The sequence below is a fragment of the Solea solea genome, chromosome 17, assembly GCF_958295425.1.
Source record: "Solea solea chromosome 17, fSolSol10.1, whole genome shotgun sequence".
In the NCBI taxonomy this organism is placed as follows: domain Eukaryota; kingdom Metazoa; phylum Chordata; class Actinopteri; order Pleuronectiformes; family Soleidae; genus Solea; species Solea solea.
The window spans coordinates 3,136,983-3,158,800 of record NC_081150.1 but is presented as its reverse complement, the minus strand read 5'-3'; the positions used below and the strand labels follow the sequence as shown (position 1 = coordinate 3,158,800).

General features: G+C 41.0%; 4 protein-coding genes across 4 annotated transcripts; all 4 read left to right on the top strand.

Annotated features, from left to right (window-relative positions):
- The first annotated feature begins 2,390 nt into the window (after positions 1–2,390).
- Positions 2,391–3,359, top strand: LOC131444000 (trace amine-associated receptor 4-like). The gene has a single exon (XM_058614112.1). The coding sequence runs from the start codon at positions 2,391–2,393 to the stop codon at positions 3,357–3,359; it is 969 nt and encodes a 322-aa protein (XP_058470095.1).
- A 5,761-nt stretch (positions 3,360–9,120) lies between these two features.
- LOC131443998 (trace amine-associated receptor 1-like) lies at positions 9,121–10,089 on the top strand. Its single transcript, XM_058614111.1, has one exon. The coding sequence runs from the start codon at positions 9,121–9,123 to the stop codon at positions 10,087–10,089; it is 969 nt and encodes a 322-aa protein (XP_058470094.1).
- Positions 10,090–13,324: 3,235 nt separating this feature from the next.
- LOC131443997 (trace amine-associated receptor 1-like) lies at positions 13,325–14,290 on the top strand. The gene has a single exon (XM_058614110.1). It carries the CDS (start codon positions 13,325–13,327, stop codon positions 14,288–14,290), a length of 966 nt encoding a protein of 321 aa, XP_058470093.1.
- A 5,668-nt stretch (positions 14,291–19,958) lies between these two features.
- Positions 19,959–20,927, top strand: LOC131443995 (trace amine-associated receptor 4-like). The gene has a single exon (XM_058614108.1). It carries the CDS (start codon positions 19,959–19,961, stop codon positions 20,925–20,927), a length of 969 nt encoding a protein of 322 aa, XP_058470091.1.
- The last annotated feature ends 891 nt before the right edge of the window (positions 20,928–21,818 follow it).

The window sequence follows — 21,818 nt, the reverse complement described above, 5'->3', positions numbered from 1 at the left end:
CAGCTATTTGTATTCACTAAAATGATCAATGAGCAGAAGAAAAACATATTCAACATTATGTTCAAGATATTTAAAATATTTTAAGTAAATTGCAGTGGCTCTGTAATTCTGAAATTAAACTGACTCATCCTTTGAGTGTTTTTGGACAGTTCACTTAATTAACAGTTCACTCTGCTCTTAAACATATGCCTACTTCTTTGATAATTGTCAAATGTTTGCATCATTTTAATGATTTAATTGAAGCTATTGCTAACATTTTGATATATTTCTTGATTCTACTGATGAGACGAAAAGCAAAAGCCCACATGTGATGGCTTGGATTAAATTTTGTGTCATGAAATGGTCACTTAAATGTCCATATTTTTTTGATGATGTGGGTAAATAAAACCAGAAGATATGGCCTGTAAACCTTGCTGAAATTGATTAATTTGTCTCATTGTATTTAACACATGCTGTCAATAAGATGCATAAAACTATTTGATAGATTTATCAAATTTACATGACTTGAAATCACTGGGGCCCCCCTCTGGAGGAGGGCCTGGGGAAGGGGCAAGATTGCGAGCGCCTGGTGGTCAGGTCTGCATCCATGTGGCCTGGCCTTGTACAGCCCAAAGAGGCAACGTGGGTCTCCCTTCCCATGGGCTCACCACCTGTGGGAAGGGCCCTGGAGGTTGGATGCAGAGTTAGTTGGGTGATGGTCAAAGGAGAGGACAGTCTGAGCCTTGGCTGCAGAAGCTGGCTCTAGCGACGTGGAACGTCACCTCTCTGATAGTGAAACCTGGAGGGGTGTGATTGGGAGGAAGGCCACCTCAATCTAAACCTGAGTGCTGCTTTCCTAGGAAGGCTGAGCAGTGTCATGCCTCTGTAATTGGCACACACCCTCTGGTCCCCCTTCTTCGTTCATGTATCCACAATGTTGTATTCATGTGGAAATTATAGTGAAAATTGTCCCTAAATGTAGCAAAAATACAGTATAGATAAGGCATATTGTTAGTTGGGTCACAGAAATTTTAGATTTTTAAAAAGTGGGTTCCCTGAAAAAAAATATGGTAACCACTGTTCTAAAAACTCCTCTATTCTCAATAAAGTGCCAGGACACTTTAGTATGCTGTTCCACCTCTGCTGGTCCTGCAAATGTTTCACTGAAAAAGCCTTGTTGAAAAAGATGAATGGAAACAGGGAACAGAAAAGTGATTTTACTGTGCTATGCAGTAACTGTCTGTTTTTGCAACACAATGTATAGAAAGCATCTTGACAAGTGCCTAATATGTGAGGTGTTGTCTCTGTCATTAACTATGTGATGGGTCAGTCCCTTTATAAACCTAATATTTATCTCTTTTAATGTGTTTGCTAATATCGTCAATCGTTCGTTCAGTGGAGCAAAGAGTCACCAGTTGTAGTGAGGTGTCTACAGTAACAGTGAAGAGGGAGTCAGGGAGGAAGGGAGAGAGGGTTTGGTTGAGTTGGAGACAAAAGCGACTTTGGGAGAAAACGATCAAAAGGATCAGTCACTTAATCAGGAAGTAAGCCTAAGCTCATGATCCCACGCCCCATTGTCATCAAACTATGTATTTTGTTATTATTTTGATTGACAGAGAGAGACACATAGGAGCAGTAATAACAAACGATGCAATATAATTTGAACTTAAGGAAATAAAAAAAAGAAAATAATACTACTGACAATAGAGTTCTCAACGGGTCGGGCAGGCCCAACAAACCCGACAGGACTTGCCCACTGACCAAAGGGCAAATGTTCAACAATATGTGTAGTCCTGCCTCCACTGGAGGGTCTCAGGGCCGTGCGGTGCCAATCTCAGCTGACACAGGGCGACAGGCCGGGAACACCCTGGACAGTTCACCAGTCCATCGCATGGCCACACAGAGATTTACATTCATATTCACACCTATGGTCAATTTAGAGTGTCCAATTTTACCTAACTTGCAAAATCCATGCAGAAAGGCATTAGGGTTAGAAAAGGCAGAAAGGCCCTTGTTCCAGCCAGGGTTCAAACCCAGGTCTTCTTGCTGCAAAGGCAAGAGCACTAACCATTACACCAACCGTCTGTTATAATGTTGACGTAATAACCATAATTCAATGTGGGCATCACATACAAGTACATTCACAAGTAGATTTGACACATAGGTAGAGTTGTGGTAACGTTTATTGATATACTTTAAACACACCTTTTGTGAACTGAATATGCTAATGAGCTTGAACAGTATTTCTAACCCTGACCTGCTCACCAGCAGAGAGATTAGGGTCACCTTTCACTACAGATGCACACACATTGATTAAGTGTGTGGTTTGAAACATACAGACTTTATACTGCTTGTATGCTGATTTCTTTTAATTTTAGGCAGGTTTTTTAAGTATTGCTGATCATTTAAGCATGGATTATTCTGATGTTGTTGCAGAGCAGCTTCTTTTTAATGAATCAGCAAATGTGCCTGACATAACTGCAGTGACTATTTCATATCTATTATGTATTTTTGGTGGCTCTTTGTCAGTGCTCATAATGTTTGGAAACCTTCTTGTTATAATCTCCATTGTTTACTTCAAACAGCTCCACACTCCTACAAACTTCCTGATGCTCTCTCTGGCTGTGGCTGACCTACTAGTTGGACTTTTAGTTGTGCCTTTCAGTATTGTGCTCTTTGTGAAATATTGGTATATTGAAGATTTACTTTGCAAGGTACGAGGCAGTTTAGATGTGTTACTGTGCAATTCTTCCATTGTGAACTTGTGCTGCATTTCTGTTGACAGATATTACGCAGTGTGTCAGCCTCTGAGATACAGAATTAAAATAAATGTCCGTGTTGTTGGGATCATGATTCTGGTGTCCTGGACTATTGCTACTCTAAATGGAATTATTTACATGTTAAAGACCCCAGACAAAGGACAAAAAAACGACAGATGTTTTATATTTCAACAGAAATCGCAGAGTACAATAGTTGTGGCAAGTTTTATTGCATTTGGCTTCCCAGCTATTTTGATGTCTTTAATCTACCTAAAGATTTTGATGGTGGCACAGAAACAGGCACGCAGCATCCAGAGCATGGCAAAATCTACTGCAGCTGTCAGTAAAGTGGAGAGAAAGGCGACTAAAACTCTGGCTATTGTGATGGGGATTTTTCTCATGAGTTGGACGCCTTTCTGTCTCGCTACTAGCTTTCATCCTTTGAGCAATTCTACAACACCAGTTCATGTACTTCAGTCATTTAAGTGGCTTGGATGGTCAAACTCAATGTTCAATCCATTTATTTATGCTTTCTTTTACAGCTGGTTTCGATCAGCTTTTAAGATGATCATTACAGGAAAAATATTTACAGATGATGTTTCTAATTCTAAACTCTCTTGATTCATTATATGATTCACTGACTGATTTGAGTGATCAGGTGTGGCACTAAGGATGAATATATTATGTCTCATATCTCTGTATTCATCTCATATGTTGATACAAATTCCATCTGTACTATGTAGTTACTGTCTGTTTTTGCAACACAATGTATAGAAAGCCTCTTGACAAGTGCCTAATATGTGAGGTGTTGTCTCTGTCATTTACTATGTGATGGGTCAGTCCCTTTATAAACCCAATATTAATCTCTTTTAATGTGTTTGCTGTTATCGTCATTGTTTTTGTCACTGTCAATGTTATTAGTTGTCCATGACCTTGAAGGTCCAATAGTAACAAGTAAGCTATATTAAATTTTCATGAATCAGTATTAGTTGTCCATGACTTGTTCTTGTGAAGTTTTTTATCGTAACACACAGGCAATGCTTTTCGAAGAATTACTGAAACTCTGGATTAGTTTTAGGTTATAACGTATTCAAGAAATAATCATGATATTATGGTGATAACATTTTGAGTAAGACTTTCATTGGCAGGTTATATACAGGACAAAGTACCTTAGCGCACATGCTTGCCCTCTTGTACTGTTTCAAATGCAGATTGTTATTTTATCCATTGCCAGACATATGAGTCTTCAGTCATAACAAACCTATCTGGCATGCTGGTGTTATTATCTTATCAAAGCAACCTGCAAACAACTATTTGTATTCACTAAAATGATCAATGAGCAGAAGAAAAACATATTCAACATTATGTTCAAGATATTTAAAATATTTTGATTACGTAAATTGCAGTGGCTCTGTAATTCTGGATTTAAACAGACTCGTCCTTTGAGTGTTTTTGGACAGTTCACTTATTTGAGAGTTCACTCTGCTCTTAATCATATGCCTACTTCTTTGATAATAACTCATCTTCTAGCACAAGAGCTTTAGAAGCACCAGGTGCACAGTTAGACAGTTTCTCCCCTATAGAGCTCCCTGAGTTGACATCATTAGTTTCATCATCTAAGCCATCAACCTGTCAGTTAGATCCTATCCCCACCAAACTGTTTAAAGATGTGTTTCCTTTAATTAACAACTCTATATTAACTCAAATTAATCTATCCTTATTAACTGGATATGTGCCCCAAACGTTTAAAGTAGCAGTTATTAAACCCCTTCTAAAAAAAGCGACCCTTGACCCAGATATTTTAGCTAATTACCGACCTACATCTAATCTTCCCTTTGTCTCTAAAATCTTAGAAAAAGCAGTTGCCAATCAATTATGTGAATATCTGCGCATTAATGGCCTGTTTGAAGATTTTCAGTCAGGTTTTAGATTAAACCATAGCACAGAAACAGCACTAGTTAAAGTTAGTAATGATCTTCTCTTGGCGTCAGATAATGGTCTAGTTTCTTTACTTGTCCTGTTAGATCTTAGTGCTGCATTTGACACCATTGATCATGATATTCTACTGCAGAGATTGGAGCAGACTCTTGGTATCACAGGTGCTGCCCTCTGCTGGTTTAAATCATACTTATCTGATAGATTCCAGTTTGTTCACGTTAATGATAAAGCCTCACTACAAACAAAAGTTAATTGTGGAGTTCCACAAGGCTCAGTGCTTGGGCCTATACTTTTTACCTTATATATGCTTCCTCTAGGGAACATTATTAGAAAGCATAACATAGACTTTCATTGTTATGCAGATGACACACAGCTATATCTATCGATGAGGCCGGATGAAATAAATCAGGTTGTTCAACTCCAGGAATGTCTCAGAGACATTAAGTCCTGGATGACCTGTAACTTTCTACTTTTAAACTCAGAAAAAACTGATCTCATTATACTTGGCCCTAAACAACTCAGAGAAAAACTTTCCGATCACATTGTCACTTTAGATGACATCACCCTGGCTTCCAGTTCCACTGTGAGGAACCTTGGAGTTACTTTTGACCAAGAAATGTCTTTTGATTCACACATAAAAGTAATTTCCAGAACGGCCTTCTTCCACCTGCGGAACATTATGAAAATTAGAAACATTCTGTCTTTACAGGATGCTGAAAAACTAGTTCATGCTTTTGTTACATCTAGATTAGATTATTGTAACTCCTTATTATCAGGATGTTCTAACAAGTCTGTTAGAATCCTTCAGTTAATTCAAAATGCTGCAGCACGAGTTCTGACAGGAACTAGAAAGAGAGACCACCTAACTCCAGTGTTAGCTTCTCTACACTGGCTCCCCGTACAGTTTAGAATTAAATTTAAAATCCTCCTCCTCACGTACAAAGCACTTAATGGTCAGGCCCCTTCATACCTGAAAGACCTAGTCTTACCCTATCACCCTAATAGACCACGTAGATCACAAAATACAGGTTTACTTGTGGTTCCCAGAGTCTGTAAGAGTAGAATGGGAGGCAGAGCCTTTAGTTACCAGGCTCCTCCTCTCCTGTGGAACCAGCTTCCAATGACAGTTCGGGAGGCGGACACTCTCTCTGTATTTAAAGTTAAACTTAAAACTTTCCTTTTTCATAAAGCTTATAGTTAGAGCTGGTTCAGGGAAACCTGGACCATCTCTTAGTTATGCTGCTATAGAACTAAACTGCTGGGGGATTTTCCTGTGGTGCACGCACATTCACTCTCTCACACTCAGGATTTGATTATGACTTTTTATATGTCATTAACCTTGTCTCTTTCTCTCCCTAGTTTGTGTCTTTCCTTCCTTCCCTCTCTCTCTCTGTATTCTCATCATGCAGGTTGCAGGATCAAGATCCAGTGTTCGAGGCTACGCTTATCATCACCATTATTATTATTTTGTAATTAAAAAGTCAATATCAGTAAGTGTATAAACTTATAACCTGATACAGTTGTTGTATCTGCTGCTGGTCTCCCTCTCTCTCTTCTGTCTCTCCCTCATCTCCCTCTTGTCCTTTCTCTCCCCCCATTTTCTGTCCCCCACCTCTCCACTGTCCCCCATTTTTCCTTTCACCCCAACTGGTCGAGGCAGATGACCGCAAATCTCTGAGCCTGGTTCTGTCAGAGATTTCTTCCTGTTAAGAGGGAGTTTTTTCTCTCCACTGATGCCTAGTGCTTGCTCATTGTGTGAACTGTTGGGGTTCTATGCTCTCCTTGATGTTGTCTATGTACAGTGCCTTGAGATAATGTATGTTATGATTTGGCGCTATACAAATAAAATTGAATTGAATTGAATTGAATTGAATAATTGGGTAATGTTTGCATCATTACAATGATTTAATTGAAGCTATTGCTTACATTTTGATTTCTTTCTTTATTGTACTGATGAGACAAAAAGCAAAAGCCCACACATGTGATGGCTTGAATTAAATTTTGTCTCATTAAATGGTCATTTAAATGTCCATATTGTTTTGCAAATAAAACCAAAAGATATGGCCTGTAAACTTTGCAGAAATTGATTTATTTGTCTCGTTGTATTTAACACATGCTGTCAATAAGATGCATGAAACTATTTGATAGATTTATCAAATTTAAATAACTGGAAATCACTTGGGCCCCCCTCTGGAGACGGGCCTGGGGAAGGGGCAAGATTGCGAGCGCCTGGTGGTCGGGTCTGCATCCATGTGGCCTGGCCGGGTACAGCCCAAAGAGGCAACGTGGGTCTCCCTTCCCATGGGCTCACCACCTGTGGGAAGGGCCCTGGAGGTTGGATGCAGAGTGAGTTGGGTGATGGTCAAAGGAGAGGTCAGTCCGACCCTTGGCTGCAGAAGCTGGCTCTAGCGACGTGGAATGTCACCTCTCTGAAACCTGGAGGGGTGTGATTGGGAGGAAGGCCACCTCAATCTAAACCTGAGTGCTGCTTTCCTAGGAAGGCTGAGCAGTGTCATGCCTCTGTAATTGGCACACACCCTCTGGTCCCCCTTCTTCGTTCATGTATCCACAATATTGTATTCATGTGGAAATGATAGTGAAAATGGTCCCTTCATCTAGCAAAAATACAGTACAGATTAGGTCTATTGTTAGTTGGGTCACAAAAATTTTAGATTTTTAAAAAGTGGGTTCCCTGAAAAAATATTTGGTAACCACTGTTCTAAAAACTCCTCTATTCTCAATAAAGTGCCAGGACACTTCAGTATGCTGTGACACCTCTGCTGCTCCTGCAAATGTTTCACAGTAAAAGCCCTGTTGAAAAAGATGAATGGAAACAGGGAACAGAAAAGTGCTTTTACTTTGAAACAGATAAAGCACATGTCGTGTTTGTGACACATGTAACTTAAAATGGCGTTGATGGTTGTTCAGTGGAGCAAAGGGTCACCAGTTGTAGTGAGGTGTCTACAGTAACAGGTGAAGAGGGAGTCAGGGAGGAAGGGAAAGAGGGTTTGGTTGAGTTGGAGACAAAAACGACTTTGGGAAAAAACGATCAAAAGGATCAGTCACTTAATCAGGAAGTAAGCCTAAGCTTATGATCCCACGCCCCATTGTCATCAAACTTTGTATTTTGTTATAATTTTGATTGACAGAGAGAGACTGGCACCCACACACAGATAAGGTAACCTACGGCTCCTTTGACTACACTGCTTATTTTGAAGTGAGCAGAAATAACAAACGATGCAATATAATTTGAATTTAAGGAAATAAAAAAAAATGAAAAAGTAATACTACTGACAATAGAGTTCTCAACGGGTCGGGCAGGCCCGATAAACCTAAAAAGGACCTGCGGGTTCGGGCCAGGTTCGGTCCAAAAAATCTGCAAATGAGGCGGGTCGGTCCTCACGCTTCCTTTTTTCAACTCATAAAACACATTTCTTGCAGTTTGTAAATTGTATGTTGTTTGTTGTGAATCATCGCTGTTCACGTTTGGATGGAGAGGGGCAGACCTGACACCGCTGCATGTGTAACCCCCCAACACTGTGAGCATGTTAGTGTTAGTTTTGGAGCCCTTTTATGATGCTCAGCGTGAACTGGAAGGGGACAAATATCCCACTCTGCATCTAGTGCTGCAATGGGCAGAACAACTCAGACATCACTGCCAGCAAAATGACAACAATACTGCACAGAGCGCAGCCGTGCGTCAACGGCATGTGCACCGGTTTTGCACAGCACTCCACAAAGCCACAACATTCCTGTGGCCAAAATTCAGCTAGTTGCAGATGCTGCCCACTGACCAAAGGACAAATGTTCAACAATATGTGAAGTCCCGCCTCCACTGGAGGGTCGCAGGGGCGTGCGGTGCCAATCTCAGCTGACACAGGGCAATAGGCCGGGAACACCCTGGACAGTTCACCAGTCCATCGCATGACCACACAGAGATTTACATTCATATTCACACCTATGGTCAATTTAGAGTGTCCAATTTTACCTAATTTGCAAAATCCATGCAGAAAGGCGTTATGGTTAGAAAAGGCAGAAAGGCCTTTGTTCCAGCTGGGGTTCAAACCCAGGTTTTCTTGCTGCAAAGGCAGGAGCACTATCCATTGGACCAACTGTCTGGCATAATTTTGAGGTAATAACCATAATTCAATGTGGGCATCACATACAAGTACATTCACAAGTAGATTTGACACATAGGTCGAGTTGTGGTGACGTTTATTGATATACTTTAAACACACCTTTTGTGAACGGAATATGCTAATGAGCTTAAACAGTATATCTAATCCTGACCTGCTCACCAGCAGAGAGATTAGGGTCACCTTTCACTACAGATGCACAAACATTGATTTAGTTTGTAGTTTGAAACATACAGACTTTATACTGCTTGTATGCTGATTTGTTTTCATTTTAGGCATATTGTTTAAGTATTACTGATAATTTAACCATGGATTCTTCTGATGTTGTTGAAGATCAGCTTCTTTTTAATGAATCAGCAAATGTGCCTGACATAACTGCAGTGACTTATTCATATCTATTATGTATTTTTGGTGGCTCTTTGTCAGTTCTCATATTGTTTGGAAACATTCTTGTTATAATCTCCATTATTTACTTCAAACAGCTACACACTCCTACAAACTTCCTGATACTCTCTCTGGCTGTGGCTGACCTGCTAGTTGGACTTTTAGTTGTGCCTTTCAGTATCGTGCTCTTTGTGAAATATTGGTATGTTGAAGATTTACTTTGTAAGGTACGAGGCAGTTTAGATGTGTTACTGGGCAATTCTTCCAATGTGAACTTGTGCTTCATTTCTGTTGACAGATATTATGCAGTGTGTCAGCCTCTGAGATACAGAATTAAAATAAATGTCCGTGTTGTTGGGATCATGATTCTGGTGTCCTGGACTATTGCCACTCTAAATGGAATTATTTACACGTTAAAGACCCCAGACAAAGGACAAAACAACGATAGATGTTTTATATTTCAACAGAAATCACAGAGTTCAATAGTTGTGGTAGTTTTTATTGGATTTGGCTTCCCAGCTATTTTGATGTCTTCAATCTACCTAAAGATTTTGATGGTGGCACAGAAACAGGCACACAGCATCCAGAGCATGGCAAAATCTACTGCAGCTGTCAGTAAAGTGGAGAGAAAGGCGACTAAAACTCTGGCTATTGTGATGGGGATTTTTCTTATGAGTTGGACGCCTTTCTTTCTCGCTCTTAGCTTTCATCCTTTGAGCAATTATACAATACCACTTCATGTAATGCAGTCATTTAAGTGGCTTGGATGGTCAAACTCAATGTTCAATCCATTTATTTATGCTTTCTTTTACAGCTGGTTTCGATCAGCTTTTAAGATGATCATTACAGGGAAAATATTTACAGATGATGTTTCTAATTCTAAACTCTCTTGATTCATTATATGATTCACTAACTGATTTGAGTGATCAGGTCTGGCACTAAGGATGAATATATTATGTCTCATATATCTGTATTCATCTCATATTTATACAAATTCCAACTGTGCTATGTAGTTACTGTCTGTTTTTGCAACACAATGTATAGAAAGCCTCTTGACAAGTGCCTAATATGTGAGGTGTTGTCTCTGTCATTTACTATGTGATGGGTCAGTCCCTTTATAAACCTAATATTTATCTCTTTTAATGTGTTTGCTGTTATTGTCATTCTGTTTGTCACTGTCAATGTTATTAGTTGTTACTGAACTTGAAGGTCCAATAGTAACAAGTAAGCTATATTAAATTTTCAAAAATCAGTATTAGTTGTCCATGACTTGTTCTTGTGCAGTTTTTTATCGTAACACACAGGCAATGCTTTTAGAGGAATTACTGAATATATACATGAACTCTGGTTTAGTTTTAGGTTATAACTTATTCAAGAAATAATCATGATATTATGGTGATAACATTTTGAGTAAGACTTTCATTGGCAGGTTATATACAGGACATTATCCCCTCAAAGTACCTTAGTGCACATGCTTGCCCTCATGAGCTGTTTCAAATGCAGATTGTTATTTTATGCATTGCCAGACATATGAGTCTTCAGTCATAACAAACCTATCTGTCATACTGGTGTTATTATCTTATCAAAGCAACCTGTAAACCACTATTTGTATTCACTAAAATGATCAATTAGCAGAAGAAAAACATATGCAAAATTATGTTCACGATATTGAAAATATTTTAAGTAAATTGCAGTGGCTCTGTAATTCTGGATTTAAACAGACTCATCCTTTGAGTGTTTTTGGACAGTTCACTTATTTGAGAGTTCACTCTGCTCTTAAACATATGCCTACGCTTTGATAATTGGGAATGTTTGCATCATTATAATGATTTAATTGAAGCTATTGCTTACATTTTGATTTCTTTCTTTATTCTACTGATGAGACAAAAAGCAAAAGCCCACAGGCTTAAATTAAATTTTGTCTCATTAAATGATCACTTAAATGTCCATATTGTTTTGATGATGTGGGTAAATAAAACCAAAAGCTATGGCCTGTAAACTTTGCAGAAAATGATTTATTTGTATCATTGTATTAAACCCATGCTGTCAATAACATGCATAAAACTATTTGATAGATTTATCAAATTTACATGACTTCACTGGGGGCCCCCCCTCTGGAGCTGGGCCTGGGGAAGGGGCACGATGGCGAGTGCCTGGTGGTCAGGTCTGCATCCATGTGGCCTGGCCGGGTACAGCCCAAAGAGGCAACATGGGTCTCCCTTCCTATGGGCTCACCACCTGTGGGAAGGGCCCTGGAGGTCGGGTGCAGAGTGATTTGGGTGGTGGTCAAAGGCAAGGACCATGGCAGTCCGACCCTTGCCTGCAGAAGCTGGCTCTAGGGACGTGGAACGTCACTTCTCTGACAGTGAAACCTGGAGGGGTGTGATTGGAAGGAAAGCCCCCCCAATCTAAAACTGAGTGCTGATTTCCTAGGGCGGCCGAGCAGTGTGATGCCCCGGTAATTGGCACACACCCTCTGGTCCCCCTTCTTCGTTCATGTATCCACAATATTGTATTCATGTGGAAACGACAACAAATCTCAAAGTGCTACGACAAATCTCAAACATGTCGTGTTTGTGACACATATAACTTAAAATGGCGTTGATGGTTGTTCAGTGGAGCAAAGAGTCACCAGTTGTAGTGCGGTGTCTACAGTAACAGTGAAGAGGGAGTCAGGGAGGAAGGGAGAGAGGGTTTGGTTGAGTTGGAGACAAAAGCGACTTTGGGGAAAAACGATCAAAAGGATCAGTCACTTAATCAGGTAGTAAGCCTAAGCTTATGATCCCACGCCCCATTGTCATCAAACTTTGTATTTTGTTATAATTTTGATTGACAGAGAGAGACTGGCACCCACACACAGATAAGGTAACCTACGGCTCCTTTGACTACACTGCTTATTTTGAAGTGAGCAGAAATAACAAACAATGCAATATAATTTGAACTTAAGGAAATAAAAAAAAAATGAAAAAGTAACACTACTGACAATAGAGTTCTCAACGGGTCGGGCAGGCTCGACAAACCCGACAGGACCTGCGGGTTCGGGCCAGGTTCGGTCCAGAAAAATCTGCAAATGAGGCGGGTCGGGCCTCGGGCTTCCTTTTTTCCGCTCATAAAACACATTTCTTGCAGTTTGTAAATTGTATGTTGTTTGTTGTGAATCATCGCTGTTCACGTGTGGATGGAGAGGGGCAGACCTGACACCACTGCATGTGTAACCCCCAACACTGTGGGCATGTTAGTGTTAGTTTTGGAGCCCTTTTATGATGTTCAGCGTGAACTGGAGGGGGACAAATATCCCACTCTGCATCTAGTGCTGCAATGGGCAGAACAACTCAGACATCACTACCAGCAAAATGACAACAATACTGCACAGAGCGCAGCCGTGCGTCAACGGCATGTGCACCGGTTTTGCACAGCACTCCACAAAGCCACAACATTCCTGTGGCCAAAATTCAGCTAGTTGCAGATGCTGCCCACTGACCAAAGGGCAAATGTACAACAATATGTGAAGTCCCGCCTCCACTGGAGGGTCGCAGGGCCGTGCGGTGCCAATCTCAGCTGACACAGGGCGACAGGCCGGGAACACCCTGGACAGTTCACCAGTCCATCGCATGGCCACACAGAGATTTACATTCATATTCACACCTATGGTCAATTTAGAGTGTCCAATTTTACCTAACTTGCAAAATCCATGCAGAAAGGCGTTAGGGTTAGAAAAGGCAGAAAGGCCCTTGTTCCAGCCAGGGTTCAAACCCAGGTCTTCTTGCTGCAAAGGCAAGAGCACTAACCATTACACCAACCGTCTGGTATAATGTGACGTAATAACCATGATTCAATGTGGGCATCACATACAAGTACATTCACAAGTAGGTTTGACACAGGTCGAGTTGTGGTGACGCTTAATGATATACTTTAAACACACCTTTCGTGAACGGAATATGCTAATGAGCTAAAACAGTATATCTAATCCTGACCTGCTCACCAGCAGAGAGATTAGGGTCACCTTTCACTACAGATGCACAAACATTGATTTAGTTTGTAGTTTGAAACATACAGACTTTATACTGCTTGTATGCTGATTTGTTTTCATTTTAGGCATGTTGTTTGAGTATTACTGATTATTTAAGCATGGATTCTTCTGATGTTGTTGAAGATCAGCTTCTTTTTAATGAATCAGCAAATGTGCCTGACATAACTGCAGTGACTTATTCATATCTATTATGTATTTTTGGTGGCTCTTTGTCAGTTCTCATATTGTTTGGAAACATTCTTGTTATAATCTCCATTGTTTACTTCAAACAGCTCCACACTCCTACAAACTTCCTGATGCTCTCTCTGGCTGTGGCTGACCTGCTAGTTGGAATTTTAGTTGTGCCTTTCAGTATCGTGCTCTTTGTGAAATATTGGCATATTGAAGATTTACTTTGTAAGGTACGAGGCAGTTTAGAAGTGTTACTGTGCAATTCTTCCATTGTGAACTTGTGCTTCATTTCTGTTGACAGATATTACGCAGTGTGTCAGCCTCTGAGATACAGAATTAAAATAAATGTCCGTGTTGTTGGGATCATGATTCTGGTGTCCTGGACTATTGCCACTCTAAATGGAATTATTTACACGTTAAAGACCCCAGACAAAGGACAAAAAAACGATAGATGTTTTTTATTTCAACAGAAATCACAGAGTTCAATAGTTATAGTTTTTATTGGATTTGGTTTCCCAGCTATTTTGATGTCTTCAATCTACCTAAAGATTTTGATGGTGGCACAGAAACAGGCACGCAGCATCCAGAGCATGGCAAAATCTACTGCAACTGTCAGTAAAGTGGAGAGAAAGGCGACTAAAACTCTGGCTATTGTGGTGGGGATTTTTCTCATGAGTTGGACGCCTTTCTTTCTCGCTATTAGCTTTCATCCTTTGAGCAATTATACAATACCACTTCATGTACTTCAGTCATTTAAGTGGCTTGGATGGTCAAACTCAATGTTCAATCCATTTATTTATGCTTTCTTTTACAGCTGGTTTCGATCAGCTTTTAAGATGATCATTACAGGGAAAATATTTACAGATGATGTTTCTAATTCTAAACTCTCTTGATTCATTATATGATTTACTGATTGATTTGAGTGATCAGGTCTGGCACTAAGGATGAATATATTGTGTCTCATATCTCTGTATTCATCTCATATATTTATACAAATTCCATCTGTACTATGTAGTTACTGTCTGTTTTTGCAACACAATGTATAGAAAGCCTCTTGACAAGTGCCTAATATGTGAGGTGTTGTCTCTGTCATTAACTATGTGATGGGTCAGTCCCTTTATAAACCTAATATTTCTCTCTTTTAATGTGTTTGCTGTTATTGTCATTTTTTTGTCACTGTCAATGTTATTAGTTGTTACTGAACTTGAAGGTCCAATAGTAACAATTAAGCTATATTAAATGTTCATAAATCAGTATTAGTTGTCCATGACTTGTTCTTCTGAAGTTTTTTATCGTAACACACAGGCAATGCTTTTAGAAGAATTACTGAATATATACATGAACTTTTGTTTAGTTTTAGGTTATAACGTATTCAAGAAATAATCATGATATTATGGTGATAACATTTAAAATAAGACTTTCATTAGCAGATTATATACAGGATATTATCCCCTCAAAGTACCTTAGCGCGCATGCTTGCCCTCATGAGCTGTTTCAAATGCAGATTGTTATTTTATGCATTGCCAGACATATGAGTCTTCAGTCATAACAAACCTATCTGTCATACTGGTGTTATTATCTTATCAAAGCAACCTGTAAACCACTATTTGTATTCACTAAAATGATCAATTAGCAGAAGAAAAACATATGCAAAATTATGTTCACGATATTGAAAATATTTTAAGTAAATTGCAGTGGCTCTGTAATTCTGGATTTAAACAGACTCATCCTTTGAGTGTTTTTGGACAGTTCACTTATTTGAGAGTTCACTCTGCTCTTAAACATATGCCTACTTCTTTGGTAATTGGCAAATGTTTGCATCATTATAATGATTTAATTTAAGCTATTGCTAACATTTTGATTCATTTCTTGATTCTACTGATGAGACAAAAAGCAAAAGCCCACACATGTGACGGCTTGAATTACATTTTGTCTCATTAAATGGTCACTTAAATGTCCATATTGTTTTGATGATGTGGGTAAATAAAACCAAAAGCTATGGCCTGTAAACATAGCAGAAAATGATTTATTTGTATCATTGTATTTAACCCATGCTGTCAATAACATGCATAAAACTACTTGATAGATTTATCAAATTTACATGACTGGAAATCACTGGGGCCCCCCTCTGGAGCCGTTGATGGTTGTTCAGTGGAGCAAAGAGTCACCAGTTGTGGTGAGGTGTCTACAGTAACGGGTGAAGAGGGAGTCAGGGAGGAAGGGAAAGAGGGTTTGGTTGAGTTGGAGACAAAAGCGACTTTGGGAGAAAACGATCAAAAGGATCAGTCACTTAATCAGGAAGTAAGCCTAAGCTCATGATCCCACACCCAACTGTCATCAAACTATGTATTTTGTAATTATTTTGATTGACAGAGAGAGACGGGCACCCACACATAGATAAGGTGACCTACGGCTCCTTTGACTACACTTCTCCACCAGAGGTTTGCGGGGGGTGCTGTGCCAATCTCAGCTACATCGGGCAATAGGCGGGGTACGCCCTGGACAGTTCGTCAGTCCATCGCAGGGCCACACACAGATAGAGACAAACAACCATTCACTCTCACACTCACTCCTATGGTCAATTTAGAGGGTTCAATTTACCTAATCCCCACATTGCATGTTTTTGGACTGTGGGAGGAAGCCGGAGTACCTGGAGATAACCCACGCACACACGGGGAGAACATGCAAACTCCATGCAGAAAGGCCCTTCTTCCAACCGGGGCTCGAACCCGGGTCTTCTCGCTGCAAGGCGAGAGTGCTAACCACTTTTCCGCTCATAAAACACATTTCTTGCAATTTGTAAATTGTATGCTATTTGTTGTGAATCCTCGCTGTTCACGTGTGGATGGAGAGGGGCAGACCTGACACCACTGCATGCGTAACCCCCAACACTGTGGGCATGTTAGTGTTAGTTTTGGAGCCCTTTTATGATGCTCAGCATGAACTGGAGGGGGACAAATATCCGACTCTTCATCTTGTGCTGCAATGGGCAAGACGACTCAGACATCACTGCCAGCAAAATGCCAACAATACTGCACAGAGCGCAGCCGTGCGTCAAAGGCATGTGCACCGGTTTTGCACAGCACTCCACAAATCCGCAACATTCCTGTGGCCAAAATTCAGCTAGTTGCAGATGCTGCCCAGTGACCAAAGGGCAAATATACAACAATATGTGAAGTCCCGCCTCCACTGTAGGGTCGCAGGGCTGTGTGGTGCCAATCTCAGCTGACACAGGGCGATAGGCCGGGAACACCCTGGACCGTTTGCCAGTGCATCACAGGGCCACATAAAGATTTACATTCATATTCACATCTATGGTCAATTTGGAGTGTCCAATTCACCTAATCCCCACATTACATGTTTTTGGATTGTGGGAGGAAGCCGGAGAACCCGGAGAGAGCCCACGCACACACAGGAAGAACATGCAAACTCCATGCAGAAAGGCCCTTGTTCCAACCGGGGCTCGAACCCGGGTCTTCTCGCTGCAACTGCAATAAAGTGCCAGGACACTTCAATATGCAGTCACAAATCTGCTGGTTCTTCAAATGTTTCACAGTAAAAGCCTTGTTGAAAAAGATGTATGGAAACAGGGAACAGAAAAGTGCTTTTACTGTGCTATGCAGTAACTGTCTGTTTTTGCAACACAATGTATAGAAAGCCTCTTGACAAATGCCTAATATGTGAGGTGTTGTCTCTGTCATTAACTATGTGATGGGTCAGTCCCTTTATAAACCTAATATTTATCTCTTTTAATGTGTTTGCTATTATCGTCATTCGTTCATTCAGTGGAGCAAAGAGCCACCAGTTGTGGTGAGGTGTCTACAGTAACAGGTGAAGAGGGAGTCAGGGAGGAAGGGAGAGATGGTTTGGTTGAGTTGGAGACAAAAGCAACTTTGGGAAAAAACGATCAAAAGGATCAGTCACTGTGGCAGTGGGGGCCCAGGAGCGTCAACAGCAGCTGTACAACAGAGGGGCAAAACTTAGACAGTTTTCACCGGGAGATAAAGTACTTGTATTGCTGCCATCATCTAGCTCTAAATTGCTCGCCAAGTGGCAAGGGCCCTTCGTGGTCACACGGCGAGTGGGGGATGTTGACTATGGGGTTGTGCATTCTGACAGGGGCGGAGCAACACAGATTTACCACCTTAACCTCCTCAAAGCCTGGAGGGAGATGGCGGCTGTTTCTCTGGCTACCACCGTGATCGAGAGAGATGAGTTGGGACTGGAGGTGACTAAGTCGAACCAGTCAGTGCCAGTCCCCGTTGATGACCATCTCTCAGCGGGCCAGAGAGCAGACGTGGCCTTGTTGCAGCGGCAGTTTGCTGATGTGTTCTCTCCCCTGCCAGGGCCCACAAGTCTCATACACCACCACATAGAAACACCGCTGGGCGTGACAGTGCGCTCACAACCCTATCGGCTGCCAGAACACAAAAGGAAAATTGTTCAGGCAGAGCTCCAGGCCATGTTGGAGATGTGGGTAATAGAAGAGTCCAACAGTGACTGGTGTTGCCCCATCGTGCTGGTTCACAAGTCCGATGGGTCAATATGGTTCTGTGTGGACTATCGTAGGGTCAACGAGGTGTCAAATTCGATGCCTGTCCAATGCCCCGGTTCGACGAACTCCTGGATCGGCTGGGCACGGCTCGCTTTTCCACGACACTGGATTTAACCAAGGGCTACTGGCAGATTCCCTTGTCGCTAGAGTCCAGGGAAAAGACGGCCTTCTCCACTCCGTATGGTTTGTACCAATTTGTCACTTCCGTTTGGGTTGTTCGGAGCCCCAGCTACATTTCAGCGCCTCATGGACCGGGTGCCATCATTCATAGTGAGATCTGGGAGCAGCATGTGCAGCAGGTGGGAGCAGTGCTTGAGTCCCTGAGGAAGGCGGGGCTCACGGCCAATCCAGGGAAGTGTGCGGTTGGACGGAGGGAGGTACGGTATTTGGGGTACCACTTGGGGGGTGGGCAGGTGCGACCACAGATACTCTGGTCGGACCATGCCCTGCTCCAATGGCTCCACCGCATGAAAGATGCCAACGCACGGCTCGCTCACTCGCTCGCTGGTATCTGGCGTTACAGCCCTTCCGGTTCAAAGTGATCCATAGGCCGGTTAACAGCATGGTCGTGGCTGACTTTCTCTCCCGCTCCACGGAACGAACAGCATTTTATTTCTGTATGTTTGGTGGACTTTTTCTGTTGGACACAAATAAAGGATTATTTTCCACCACTACGTCGACATTTTCCCTTCCTCTGGACGAGCTGTGAGTGGGGAAGCTCACATCCACTTAATCAGTAAGTAAGCCTAAGCTCATGATCCCACGCCCCATTGTCGTCAAACTGTATTTTGTTATTATTTTGATTGTCAGAGAGAGACACATAGGAGCAGTAATAACAAACGATGCAATATAATTTGAACTTAAGGAAATAAAAAAAAAATAATAATACTACTGACATTGGGGTTCTCAACGCGTCGGGAAGGCCCGACAAAGCTGACAGGACCTGCAGGTTCGGGCCAGGTTCGGTCCGAAAAAATCTGCAAATGAGGCGGGTCGGGCCTCGGGCTAACTTTTTTCCACTCATAAAACACATTTCTTGCAATTTGTAAATTGTATGTTGTTTGTTATGAATCATCGCTGTTCACGTGTGGATGGAGAGGGGCAGACATGACACCGCTGCATGCGTAACCCCCAATACTGTGGGCATGTTAGTGGTAGTTTTGGAGCCCTTTTATGATGCTCAGCGTGAACTGGAGGGGGACAAATATCCCACTCTCAGACATCACTGCCAGTAAAATGCCAACAATACTGAGTGCAACCGTGCGTCAACAGCATTTGCACCAGTTTTGCACAGCACTCCACAAAGTCACGCATTCCTGTGGCCAAAATTCAGCTAGTTGCAGATGCTGCCCACTAACCAAAGGGCAAATGTTCAACAATATGTGAAGTCCCGCCTCCACTGGAGGGTCGCAGGGCCGTGCGGTGCCAATCTCAGCTGACACAGGGCAATAGGCCGGGAACACCCTGGACAGTTTGCCAGTCCATCGCCGGGCCACACAGAGAGTTAAATTCATATTCACACCTATGGTAAATTTAGAGTGTCCAATTTTACCTAATTTGCAAAATCCATGCAGAAAGGCGTTAGGGTTAGAAAAGGCAGAAAGCCCCTTGTTCCAGCCGATGGTTCAAACCCAGGTCTTCTTGCTGCAAAGGCAAGAGCACTAACCATTACACCAACCGTCTGGCATGATGTTGACGTAATAACGATAATTCAATGTTGGCAACACATACAAGTACATTCACAAGATTTGACACGTAGGTCATGTTATGGTGACGCTTAATGATATACTTTAAACACACCTTTTGTGAACTGAATATGCTAATGAGCTTGAACAGTATTTCTAATCCTGACCTGCTCACCAGCAGAGAAATTAGGCTCACCTTTCACTACAGATGCACAAACATTGATTAAGCTCATGGTTTGAAACATACAGACTTTATACTGCTTATAAGTTGATTTGTTTTAATTTTAGGCAGGTTGTTGAAGTATTAATGATAATTTAAGCATGGATTTTTCTGATGTTGTTGCAGAGCAGCTTCTATTTAATGAATCTTCAAATGTGCCTGACATAACTGCAGTGACTATTTCATATCTATTATGTATTTTTGGTGGCTCTTTGTCAGTTCTCATATTGTTTGGAAACCTTCTTGTTATAATCTCCATTGTTTACTTCAAACAGCTCCACACTCCTACAAACTTCCTGATGCTCTCTCTGGCTGTGGCTGACCTGCTAGTTGGACTTTTAGTTGTGCCTTTCAGTATCGTGCTCTTTGTGAAATATTGGTATATTGAAGATTTACTTTGTAAGGTACGAGGCAGTTTAGATGTGTTACTGTGCAATTCTTCCATTGTGAACTTGTGCTTTATTTCTGTTGACAGATATTATGCAGTGTGTCAGCCTCTGAGATACAGTATTAAAATAAATGTCCGTGTTGTTGGGATCATGATTCTGGTGTCCTGGACTATTGCCACTCTAAATGGAATTATTTACATGTTAAAGACCCCAGACAAAGGACAAAAAAACGATAGATGTTTTTTATTTCAACAGAAATCGCAGAGTACAATAGTTGTGGCAAGTTTTATTGCATTTGGCTTCCCAGCTATTTTGATGTCTTCAATCTACCTAAAGATTTTGATGGTGGCACAGAAACAGGAACGCAGCATCCAGAGCATGGCAAAATCTACTGCAGCTGTCAGTAAAGTGGAGAGAAAGGCGACTAAAACTCTGGCTATTGTGATGGGGATTTTTCTTATGAGTTGGACGCCTTTCTTTCTCGCTATTAGCTTTCATCCTTTGAGCAATTCTACAATACCATATCATGTACTTCAGTCATTTAAGTGGCTTGGATGGTCAAACTCAATGTTCAATCCATTTATTTATGCTTTCTTTTACAGCTGGTTTCGATCAGCTTTTAAGATGATCATTACAGGGAAAATATTTACAGATGATGTTTCTAATTCTAAACTCTCTTGATTCATCATATGATTTACTGACTGATTTGAGTGATCAGGTCTGGCACTAAGGATGAATATATTATGTCTCATATCTCTGTATTCATCTCATATGTTGATACAAATTCCAACTGTGCTATGTAGTAACTGTCTGTTTTTGCAACACAATGTATAGAAAGCCTCTTGACAAGTGCCTAATATGTGAGGTGTTGTCTCTGTCATTAACTATGTGATGGGTCAGTCCCTTTATAAACCTAATATTTATCTCTTTTAATGTGTTTGCTGTTATCGTCATTGTTTTTGTCACTGTAAATGAAATTAGTTGTCCATGACCTTGAAGGTCCAATAGTAACAAGTAAGCTATATTAAATTTTCATAAATCAGTATTAGTCGTCCATGACTTGTTCTTGTGCAGTTTTTTATCGTAACACACAGGCAATGCTGAAGAATTGCTGAATATATACATGAACTCTGGATTAGTTTTAGGTTATAATGTATTCAAGAAATAATCATGATATTATGGTGATAACATTTAGAGTAAGACTTTCATTGGCAGGTTATATACAGGAAATTATCCCCTCAAAGTACCTTAGCGCACATGCTTGCCCTCTTGAACTGTTTCAAATGCAGATTGTTATTTTATGCATTGCCAGACATATGAGTCTTCAGTCATAACAAACCTATCTGGCATGCTGGTGTTATTATCTTATCAAAGCAACCTGTAAACAACTACTTGAATTCACTAAAATGATCAATGAGCAGAAGAAAAACATATTCAACATTATGTTCAAGATATTTAAAATACTTCGATTAAGTAAATTGCAGTGGCTCTGTAATTCTGGATTTAAACAGACTCGTTCTTTGAGTGTTTTTGGACAGTTCACTCTGCTCTTAAACATATGCCTACTTCTTT